At 46.2% G+C, this 12,110-nt stretch overlaps 1 protein-coding gene across 3 annotated transcripts in view; it reads right to left on the reverse strand.

Moving 5' to 3' along the window:
* slc29a1a (solute carrier family 29 member 1a) overlaps positions 1-12,110 on the reverse strand; it is a 39,315-nt gene that overhangs the window by 3,252 nt on the left and 23,953 nt on the right. For 2 of the 3 annotated variants that reach the window (XM_084455983.1, XM_084455982.1), the window contains exons 2-10: positions 8,384-8,450; positions 8,192-8,273; positions 6,807-6,985; positions 5,719-5,858; positions 4,405-4,539; positions 4,109-4,288; positions 2,263-2,339; positions 1,931-2,036; positions 1,708-1,796 (exon numbers count right to left, since the gene is read on the reverse strand). In XM_084455983.1, the coding sequence (XP_084312109.1) occupies positions 1,708-1,796; positions 1,931-2,036; positions 2,263-2,339; positions 4,109-4,288; positions 4,405-4,539; positions 5,719-5,858; positions 6,807-6,985; positions 8,192-8,273; positions 8,384-8,412 (1,017 nt within the window). In that variant the 5' untranslated portion in view covers positions 8,413-8,450. The remainder of the gene's footprint in view (positions 1-1,707; positions 1,797-1,930; positions 2,037-2,262; positions 2,340-4,108; positions 4,289-4,404; positions 4,540-5,718; positions 5,859-6,806; positions 6,986-8,191; positions 8,274-8,383; positions 8,451-12,110) is intronic. The other variant, XM_084455984.1, reaches the window with a different exon arrangement.

The raw sequence follows: 12,110 nt of genomic DNA on the forward strand, positions 1-12,110 counted from the left end.
GGACAAGTGATTTTTCCAGGGTGTGTACATTGAAGTGTGTGTGTGGTCATGGTATAGGGTCATGCAGATGACAGTTTAGATGGAGGGGAGGTGGATATGGTACTCAGACAGCAGGTCACTGACAGATAGAGGGTGAGCTGTTGTTAGGGGAGTTATCTTTGATTAGCAGCCTACAGAGGGGAAGTCCAGCCTGAGACGCCCTTACTACATCACAGAGGAGTGTGGCCGGAACATCAGTTAAAATCACTTATTGAAAGGAAATTCAATCAGAACTTGGACGCAGCCAGTCCCCAAGTTAAGTTATGCTGATTGTTTTCTAGGAACTTTTCCAGAAAGCCACTTCAGACAGCTGATGGTAGACAGAACTGTGATGGAAAAAGAAAACATAGCCGTGTTTGTAATAATCAAGAAAACGTTTACAGGACAAAAACAAGTAAAGGTGTTTATAGTATATTATTATTATTTGGGTTATTTAATCTCATGTCTGCCTTTAAGTTAACATTAGAAGTCACATTTGCAGGCTAGCAAATTGCTGGCAAATGTCACAGGGAAAACGTGGCTTGTGCCTCGGCCACAAGTAATTATTTGAGTCTATGCGAATGATGAAACTCATGTGATGCCCAGCTGTGAGCTCGACTGGCACTGCGTTCTACAAGAGGGCTGGGTGAGTCATGATGGGGGAAATGGCGCGAGCAGAGCAGGAATAACTTTCTGTCTGAGACGTTCAACGGTTCGACACGTAATGACATGTCATAACAGGAAGTCAGTCCCAAATCAAAGGGCGGGGGTGTTCCAACGTCAGCACAAGCCCTGCTCTTTTCCTCAGCCCTAAAACCACTTCCTTCACCAGTCACACACTCGCACAACAAACCTCTCTCACATCAAAGACCTCTGTTCCAGACCCAGACTCGGACTTTCTTCTTTCAATTCTTAGATTTCCCACAGAACGTCTGAGCCGACTCCTCGTGAGAATCGAAGTCTCCTCGTGAGAATCGAATGCATCCATACTCTGACCGGCGTTCAGTACGTTGAACGTAGCCATTCTTTGTGTGTTCGCGCACGTCTCGCTAAGCATCTGTCTCAACTCATCCGTGAGACCACGAGAGACATCAGACATTTCATGAAATATTTGGAACACATTTGGGCGGAGAAGGCTGTTCAAACAGAAACCAGGAGTAGTTCTGTTCAATCGCATTAGTAAAGCTTTTAGACACTTTTGACATGTGGGTCAGAAGTCTATCCCAAATATTTTGTTTTTTGTTTTGGGTTAAGACTGATGACGAGGAACTAATGTCTTCTGACCTACGCTACAGGCGCTTGGCCGGTGGGACCCATTTCAACCGGGCGCACCTGTTCCGTGGGAGCTCAAGACTAGGGAACTAACACCCTGGGGACAAGGGGCTAGAGGACGAGGGGGTCGGGGGCTAGTGGTGGGTTTGGCTGTATGCAGGGGTGAAAATGAACTTTTTGGCTCACGGTGAGTCACCTGCCAAGGGGACTGTAGATGAAAAAATCTACCAGCCAAGTATATCTTTTTTTCAGATAGCCTTCCGAAATCTAGTCGCCAATTGGAAATGTTACCTGCATTTGGCTGGTGGCAGGTGTTAATTTTCAGCCCTGGCTGTGTGGCTCACCCACAGACGGACATGGAGCTCGGGTGTAGTGGGGAGGCGTGGAGGTCAGAGGCGCTTGTGGGAGAGGACTTACCCACATACAGATGGCGGTGAGGCTCCTGCCCGCCCAGTCCATCACGTTGAAGAGCAGGAAACACGCCACGGGGAGGAAGTAGGCGGTGCCTAGGAGAAGACGACGACGGCAACAAAAACAAAACCGGCAGGGTGAACGATGAGCGGTCAGAACCGTGGCGCCACGGCGTCCGGCGTCTATCTGAAGACGAGTGTGTGGGTTGGTTGTGTGCGTGTGAACTCACCCCAGAGATTGGTCTGGTCGGAGGACTTCACCTCCACTGTGATGGCGGGGAACACTCCGATGGTGACGGTGAAGATGAAACACACAGACAGAGCCATCACCCGGATCTACAGAACGCGCGCACACACACACACACACACACACACACACACACACACACACACACACACACACACACACACACACACACACACACACACACACACACACCGTAGGTTTGTACGACCTCATAAACGAGAAACTACAAGACAACTACAGTAGAGTATTGGGGGGGCGGGGGGCTCAGGGCTGTGATTGGTGCAGGTGACACGTTGGTGACGTTGGTCGTGTTACCCGTTTGAAGATGGCGAACACAGACATGGCGGGGCTGGTCTCATCTTCTCTTAGACTGAGCACTGGCCTCTTCTCTGCTGAAACACACACAAAATATTGCTCACTCCTCTAACTGGAAACACATGTACGCAGTGTGCCCAGGGCCAGGCCACAGTGAGCACGTCAGAGGAGAAACTCTCGGGTGTCCGGCTAATGGTTCAGAGCCATGCCTAAGGTTGGCCTTTTGCTAAAATGCCAAGTAGAACTGAGGTTAACGCCTAAAAAAACAAACCTCTGGACCATCCACCTCCAACGACAACAAAGAAGTCAATGACTTCAAATGAAAGAAGTCAATGACTTCAAAGAGTTTGTAACTGGGCTCATGGGTCAACTCATTGGAGCAAAAGCTTAAAGGACAATGCTTGTTTTTGACAACCTGGACCTTATTTACGACATATTATAAGACGTTTGACTCACCGAGATCACTTTGGTGTAGTTCGGAGGCATGTAGAAGACATTTAAAATCCAGTGCAAGCCAGTATATCCATGTAATGGCGGTGGTCGGGGCACTTAGAATACAGTTTCTAAAAATCTATTTTCTGCCGCGAAACGGTTGTTTTCATCAATGTCTTGATGAATCGCTAGTTGTGCTTACATAGAGCATAGGCCTGTTGTGTTGTTTTTCACATGCCTCTGTAATATGATCTTTAGAAACGTCTTTAGACACGAAATAGCTTCCTCACTTGCTCCAGCACGCATGCGCACAGCGTGCTGGAGCAACGATTGCGCGCTGTGCGAATGCGTGCTGGAGCAAGTGAGGAAGCTATTTCGTTTCGAAAGACGTTTCTAAAGATCATGGCATGTGAAAACCACAACAGGCCTATGCTCCATGTAAGCACAACTAGCGATTCATCAAGACAGATTGATGAAAACAACTGTTTTGCGGCAGAAAATAGATTTTTAGAAACTGCATTCTAAGTGGCCCGACCACCGACATTACATGGATATACTGGCTCGCACTGGATTTTAAATGTCTTCTACATGCCTCCGAACTACACCAAAGTGATCTCGGTGAGTCAAACGTCTTATAATATGTCGTAAATAAGGTCCAGGTTGTCAAAAACGAGCATTGTCCTTTAAAGTGAGGAAGGCGCTTGCATGGAAGGCTCTGAGCAGCATGGCCAGTGTGTGGAACTCCAATTTCCCCCGACATATCAAGCTCAGCTTCTTCTACGCGACTGTAGAGTCTGTTCTCCTACAATATATGGCTGTGAATGCTGGACCCTGAAGCCCACACTGCAGAAGTCCCTGGATGGATGTTGCACCAGAGTGCTGACTGAAGTACTAAACATCAGCCAGAACAACCGTGTTACCAACAAGCATCTGTATGGGGGGTTGCCAAGGGTGAGTGTGAAAATAGCAGCCAGGAGAATGAGTCTGGCGGGTCACTGACGGAGAGACCGGGAGCTCCCAGCCAGAAAACTGGTGCTTACTGGTGCTTATTGGTGCCAAAGTCAAGACATTAAACCCCTGGAACTTGTCCAGAAAGCTGCTGCTCGCCTGGTGTTCAACCACCTCAAGTTCTCCAACACAACTTCCCTTCTCCGTTCCCTACACTGGCTCCCTGTAGCGGCTCACATCCAGTTTAACACTCTGGTACTAGCCTACAGGGCAATGAATGGAGCTACCTCCCACCTCCAGGCCATGCTGATTCACGGGGGAGAGACTACAGGTACATAGAAGTTAGCCCCTGGTGTTTGTAGAAAATCTAAAACGACAAAGCATTTCACTAATGCGCTGTGTCATTGTAATCTTCAAACAGAGACGGCCGGAGAAACGGCCGGCTAGACGAGCAGACAGACGCTACCTTTGTCCAGCAGGTCCAACTTGTTGTCGTCGTCTCCGGAGGGTCGGGACCGGTTGCTGTCCAGGTAGTACTGGAAGAACTCCATCCTGGGCAGGGTGAGGTAGGACAGGATGGCCAGCAGGATCACCGCGCACGCCGTGATGAAGTAGCCTAACGCGTTGTCCTTCAGGTCCTTGCCAGCTACACACACACACACAGCAGCATCACCACCTGAGAGTTCTTACCACATCCTGTGAGAGGGGAATGTGGCTGGTTGAGTGTGTGTGTGTGTGTGTGTGCGAGAGAGAGAGACTCACTGGCCACGGTACAGATCATAGTTAAAGCAGCAAAGATCCCGGCCAGTCCCTGGCCACTCATGATGGGCGTGGTGTAGGAGGCCGGCAGCATGCCCGCCAGACCAAACAGACTGCCCTGCAACACCGCGCCAAACGCTGGGAGAGAGAGGGACGACAGACAGGGTCACACAACACTCACCGGCCTATTGAAGACAGATCCCAACATCTAAACAAAAACAAGACATGCATGTTGTATTTGTGTGCTGGGGTAAAGAGAGAGGGGGGGGGCACTTCCAGGGGAACAGAATGAGCATGGAGGGGTCGGATTTATAGACCAGAGCGCCGCCGTGACCTCAAATTGTAGTAAATAGGAAGCGGACGCATGTGGACAACCCCCCCCCCCCCCCTTTTGGGTGAAAAGGAGGCGGGACCGGGGCGTAACTAGCCTAATCATCACATTTGATTTCACTCCGCAGATCAGTATCGATATCCAACCGCTGTAACGGAATCCACTCGAACAGAAATGTGTTCGTGCCAATCGCAACCGTTTATCTAATATGGGGCGGTTTTAATAGGATGACGGAACAGAGGAGCGCCGTAGAGGCGTTTTCGCTGATTGGTTGTAGGTCTATCCAATTGCATCCAGAGGCCTTTTGATCTAAGCCCGTTGGAAACGCCCCTTAGGAATCAGAAAGCAAGTTTCCAGACCCTTCGCGTTTTTGCGAATTGGGTCTGGCGAAGCCAGGTGAGGACAGGACAGGACTTCCCCGTCCATTTCAACTTGCCGCCATTCAGATTCAAAGTAGTTCACCCAAAAAGGGGCGGTAACCACACCCACAGCATGAACGTTCCCAGATTGCCGCTTTGCTCTTTAAAGAGGAGAGGGAGCAGGGGGGAGGAAAAGTTACATGATCACAGTAACGTACGACAAAAACAACAAACAAAGGGAACATAACACATGGAGGGCATTACACAAAGTCACTAGCCCTGCCTCCCTATGAACAAACCACTGTTAGAACCAAGAATGTGGATATCAACATCAAAAGGGTCCCTCCGTCCTCCCCTCTAAACCAAACAGAAATGGATGCTCCTCGTTGGGCTTCAGGGGATAGGGTGGAACCAAAGAGAGGTGGGGGGCGGGAGAGGGGGGGGTGAGTTTAATCCTGCTGTTTCAGCTCTCTCTAAATAAGCCAGCCCAGCCAGACTGAAGATTCAGAGCTATGTAGCTTATTATGATGCCCTGTGTGAGTGTGTGTGTGAGAGAGAAACTCCATAGTGAGAGAAAGAATGTCCATAGTGTGTGTGTGTGTATAGCAAGTGTGTCCTCCCACTCACAGTTGATGCAGATGATCTCGATCATGGTGATACAGAAGAAAGGCAGAGGGTCCACGTCCACCTTGACCAGCGCAGCGGTCAGAAAGAACACCACCAGGATGACCGACAGGCTGCCGGAGATACGCAGCTTCTGCGAGATCCTAGGGAGGGAGAAGAGACAACAGCTGGAGGTTAACGCACAGCATACGACTTTAAAGTCTACAACATATGGATGTTAGGCACAGTATACGACTTTAAAGTCCACAACATCTGGATGTTACGCACAGCATACGACTTTAAAGTCTACAACATCTGGATGTTAGGCACAGCATACGACTTTAAAGTCTACAACATCTGGATGTTACGCACAGCATACGACTTTAAAGGCTACAACATCTGGATACAGTATATGCACAGCATATGGCTATAAGTCTAGGTCTTCATCTCGGCTCTTGATCCCCTGAGACTAACAGTGGACTAGAGGGAGGGAAATGTAGTTAAAAGATTAGGGGTGGGGGGGGGGGGGGCAGGAGAGGAGTACAGGGCACTTGGAGTACGGAGGGAGAAGGAGGGGGAGGGAGAGAGATGGGGAGAGGGAGGGGGAGAGATGAATAGCATTCCTGGGCGTTTACGCAGGAGTGCGGGTCAGCAGTCAGGAGCCCCTCTCTGGATTTCTCTAGATAAAGCTCCTGAATTGATCCACATCTAATTAAAGCAAACATGCTGCTTGCCCAGGGGGGTTCCCATACACCAAACCAAAATAATGGTTCAAATATACACCAATGTGTCATGGGGAGTGCGGGGTCCCCTCAAGGGGTCAGGGTGAGGGATCGGCTGGGAGGGGGGAAGCCCAAATGAGCTTTGGTTCAGAGTTGAACGTGCAGTATTGGAGGAGGGAGGCAAAGCAGCAGAGGTCTATTGCACAGGTACAGTCTGCCCACTCCTGGCGCATTAACTCAGCTGGTGTAGGGGTCTAGGTTTGGAGGAAGAAGCCAGGGGTAGGAGTGTGTGTGTGTGTGTGTGTGTGTGTGTGTGTGTGTGTGTGTGTGTGTGTGTGTGTGTGTGTGTGTGTGTGTGTGAGTGTCGGTAGACCAGTGGCGGGCCCTTACTTCTGGTGGATGAAGGAGTTGAGGCAGGTGAAGATGAGCAGGGGCACCATGGCACACAGTGTCATCACATTGTTGAACTTGGCCTCGAGTACGTTCCTGGTGTCACCGTCAGACGTCCCGTTGGCCGTCCCGTTGGTCGTCCCATTGGGTGATGCCTGATTCAGACGGCTGGTGAAGTACTAGAGATGAGGAAGGAGGGGAATTATGAGAGTCTGACACGTTCCGAATCCACACCTAGTCTCTAAACCCAATCCCCATACATGCATGTCCTGCTAGGGCCCCTAAGAAGGCCGGAAGGGGGTAAGAACTTTGGCAAAAATAGACGCGTCAATAAATATAGAAAGAAAATACCACTTGGGTAGCATTGCCATACTGCTTAAAGGCCAGGCCCTCTTAGACTTCTGTCAGTCTGGGGAAGAGCTTAGTTGTGGAATATCTACAGGGAGAGTGAGACCTGGGGTTCACCTCATGACCCGAGCTAGTCTCGCGATACCACACAATTGGAGATCTCTGCCAATATGTCTGGATATTTCTACATTCAAGATAGTCATAAGAAGGGCAGTAAGAACAGCCGCTAACAAACCTACGCCTACTGCCTTGGATTGATTCAAACCTAAACAAACATACGCCCAAAAGACTTTGGATTGGTTCTGCAACGCAGTATTTAAAAAAAAAAAAAAAAAATGTATTCAACACAACTCAAGCAACGAAAGCTGGAATAATGTCCTCATATATCCTGATATAATAACGATAGTTTGGAACAGGAAAATGCCGATAGATGATTAATTGACCGATAGCTTTTTACATTTTATTGCCAGTGTCAAATAAATTAAATACCTGGATAAATAAATCTGGACCATCAAACTCAGCGTAGGCTAAAAAGCAGAGTAATGAAAACTCAAGAGGGATCAGGCCTACCCGTCATGTCTACCAGTCATGTTTCTTTCCTCAGGCGTTTAAGCCTCTACCATCTGCACACACCTGCTCTCTGTCAGCTGTTACGTGTCCAACAGTGCATAACATATTGCCTTCACTATTCATTCCCTCTATGAATGATTGTTTCTCTGAGGAGAATCTCCAAGAGTTCCCAGAGTAGGCTATATACAGGACATTCTTAAAATCCACCCTTTTCTTTATTTTGGTCTTCAATCAAGTTCAAATGAAGAACACTAAAATGTTAATGAATATTAAAAATGCAACAGAACACCTTTAAGTGTGATTTGGTGGATTAGGCCTACAGTACATCGTTTGAACACGGTCTATTTACAATGGCTGTGCAGACATCGGCCACTATGAGCCCAGGTCAGACGATAATAGCAGCTTTAAAAATGTCTTGTTGGTGCCGATTAATCGGAAAACCGATTAATCGTTCGACCTCTAGTTACCACAGTTGCAGTCATGAAGAAATTCCATGGTAGGAGGGTGCCCAAGCCCAGGATGAAGAAAACGATCCACACGGCGTTATACCTGGAAGAAACAGACCCAGAGAGCACGCTTTAATCCACTTACTGGGTATAAGACCCACGCTGGAACGACTGCAAACATGGGAAGAGGCCAACAGTCATCATGCCACTCACTTGTCTCGTGGAGCGTTGATGGCCGTCATGGTCCTTAGCTGCTACCCGAGCCTGGATCTGACACTGTCTGGAGAGAGAAACACACAGTGGTAGTCCTTTTAAATGTACATAGCCACGCTTCCAATTAAGGATTCTCTGATCTGGATTTTTGGGGATTTGTTTGTTTATTAGGATCTCTTTTAGCCATCGGCTAGTCTTCCAAGAGTCCTGAACTAAAACATACAGTACAATACAATAATGCAGAAATTACTACAATTTATGGGATACCAATTTAGATTAAGAAGTTCCAAGTTGATGACAGTATGATGGCAAACCTTCAGGTCATCACCAATAAGACTCCGGTGTTATTGTGTTATAGTTGAGGAACAAAGATATATTCTGTCTGTGTGTGTTATTTTTGTTGGTGGAAATGTACTATGCAGATGATTGTTTCAGTATACCCGTGTCTAAGGCACAAGTTCACAACATCCTGCTATAACTTCACATGACAACAGGAAAACATCTACAATACCACAGTTGGGTGTGTGCTCTCAAAATGTCAGTTTAGACTAGACTCTTCTCCTCCTGAGAAGGCTACAAGTCAACCAGTTTTGGTTCTAAAACAGATTGTGTTTGCGGATATTCCTTTTAAAGTGTTCGATACAGACAACCAACGTAAAAACTGTGAGCCAAATTTCTGTGTTCAAACGCTGAAGATATTTCTTAGAGGAACAGTGATGGCTGTCATAACATGGTTCTGGAACTGGAAGTGAACTGTACAATGCCTGTTTTCCTTCGCTTCCAGCAAGTATCCTAGCCAACCCATCAATGACAATAGACAAAAACAATGAGTCCTAGTTACCAGCTGGGCAAGTTCCCTTTGCTACCCAACTAGCCATGAATGATTAAGGTGCATCCAAGAATGCTACAATGTATCACGTGTGTGCAGATGGTGCAGCTGTTTGAATGCGCAGCCAAATCATTACATGGTCAGAAAGCTAGTTGACTTTGGAATGGTAACAAAGCAAAAAGCCACAGCGTTTAAATGAATGATCCCTTGTTATATATTATAGTTATGCATTGTTTTCAAACGGATTTTTATCTAATACTAGCAGCCCCATCACAATAGGCCACACAAGAGAATGTCTCCTCAGAGTTCATGGTCTATGTCACAACAGACTCGGCTTCTTCTGATGGAAATATGCGTACAGAGCCATCTTCATCATAATCAACATCCTAAGGTTGGTCACGAGTAAAGCACTGTGCTGCTGGTTAGCAAAGCTGAATACAGCTCATTGTGTGATCGCCTTAAGAACCCAATCACAATGGACAGTGAGTGAGTGAGTGCGAGTGCCCCATGCCCTGTAAGCATACATACTTGCGGCTGAAAACTAGCTGGAAAGTAAGAGGACCTTTCTATACAGTGATCAATTACTAGTGATCAAGTGAAACTATACTCAATAAAGGAATTTTACATCACTGGCTCTGCAGATACATGGATAACAGATAATGTTAGTATGAGAAACTATTGGGCGGCAGAAGGTTTCACATGGGGGCCAAACCTTCTAGGTGTATCACAAAAATGGGTTCCCAAGACATTAGGTTGTGATTAAAATGTGGTATTTATGGGCACTGATCTGTACAAAGAAAGCAGTCTTCACCGGAAACTGAGCAAACTAAAGGTCCTGATCAGAAACAGCATTTCAGTAAAAATTCATATTTGGAAAGGTTGACCAGCAGTCTGACAGTAGGCCTACATTTCTTAAGAATAATGACTATCAGGCCTCCTGATATCTGTAGTGACCAATATCATTAAATGCTAAATCAGCAAAAAAATAAAAATATTGTTACATTCCTAATTCCATTGTATGAAATATCATCCATATCACGATTATAGTGACCAAAATGACCACGGCTATGAGTATTATCACGATATTGTTCAAATTTGCTGACAATGTTCAAAAAGTACTGATACACACATCATTATTACTCTCTCAATCACTCATTCCCACACACACTTTTTCTCCATTGATAGTACGCCTCCCTTCTTTCAATACAAAAACTAACACTATGCACACAAGCCTGCAGCAGCGGAACAGTGTAGTGTTTTACAAGAGTAGGTTACACTGAAAGCTTCAGTTTACATTGTTGACACAAGCTATTACAAGTTAGACAGACAAACCATGACCTTCCCATCCATTCTGAAGTCCCCACATGGTAACTTCAGACTTAGTCCTCTATGAAGGTTGGAAAAATCTCTGCAGCTCTGCCTTCCGCCATACTTGCAAAACAACAAATCCACATTGATGTCGGACAGTATCTACCATGGTTTCAAAGCGGAGTAATCAGAAACGGTTTTAATGATAATTAACTTTGGAACGGTAATACTAACAGTCTGGAATTTTTACTATGGTTTACCGCGAAACCGGTAACCGTTTCATCCCCAAATGGAATCAACCCTTCCTTTTATTCAGAAGATCGCAAAAAGCAGACTTTTAAGTCGTTAACATTTTAGCATAGGTCAATGGAGTTAAGCATAGCAAACATTTGCATTGCACCTAGCAAACATTTTCTGACTGGGAGTGAGAGATGAAATGAAAATACTTCTGTGGCTGTAGCTAGCTACATAAATAATGTAACCACAGTTTAGTCTGTCTTCTGATTTAGTAACTATGTAGGTTAAATGAGGTTATAGCTGTTAGCCCACATTTTTCCCATTTAGGCTATGCATTTTCAGCAATGCTTTTGCGATTTCCCTTTTCAGCATTCAGATGCATTTTCTGCAGGTAATGTTTTTTTTGTAGTAATATGGTTTTATGTTTTGTAAAGTTACAGTTAAAGTAGTTTCCTAAGCACTTATTTCAGCTCAGTGTGGAGAAATGCACTGACACTGGCAACAAACATTGATATGCTATGCCAACAAACATCTATGACGACACTCTTGACACCATGTATCCGTGACATGGCCGCCCCGCGACAACACTAGTAGTTGAAAAAAATCTTAGGGGAAACACAAAGTAGTTTTTTTTCTTTTTATAAATCGTATCGGTCGATCCTGAGGAAAACAATTGGTGATCAGTATCAGCCCCCAAAATCCTGATCGGAGCATCCATGTCCCCACAAAACCTCTAAACCTAACCTTTGACCCTAAAATGAACCCTAATCTTATGGGGCCCATCAAAATGCCCCCACAAGGACATTTTTTGTTTCGTTTCACTATCCTTGTGGGGACATTTGGTCCCCACAAGTGTAGTTTAACAAGCGCGCACACACGTACGCATGCACGCACACACAAGCTCTCTCTCCCTCTGTATTGCCCCTTGTGACACAATCATTCAAATTCAGAAGTGCAATCTAATAACTAGGCAAAAGTTCATTACAGCCAATAGAATTAGAGCGTCCCACGGTGTCATATGACTTAAGGAACACGATTTGAGGTCCTCCTGAGCTCCCAGCCATTCATTCTGCTGCACTTCAATGAATGTGTCATCAGACAGCGCCAGCTGGCAAGGGATGGCACCCCTCTGGACTGATGCCAACCTCCTTATAGTCCACCACCCCTCCTCTGGCTGAACCAGCTCTTGTGCAATAGTACCAAATTCCATTTTGTCCAGAGCCAATGGCACGTTAATAGAGCGCCTTACAAATACAAACTGACACCAAGTATAATTGTTGCAATAGAAATAGGATTCATTGAATCAACTGATGACTGGAATATAACTGTCCTCTTCTAGAAGAACTCCAAACT

The sequence above is a fragment of the Borostomias antarcticus genome, assembly GCF_949987555.1.
Source record: "Borostomias antarcticus genome assembly, chromosome: 2".
NCBI lineage: Eukaryota > Metazoa > Chordata > Actinopteri > Stomiiformes > Stomiidae > Borostomias > Borostomias antarcticus.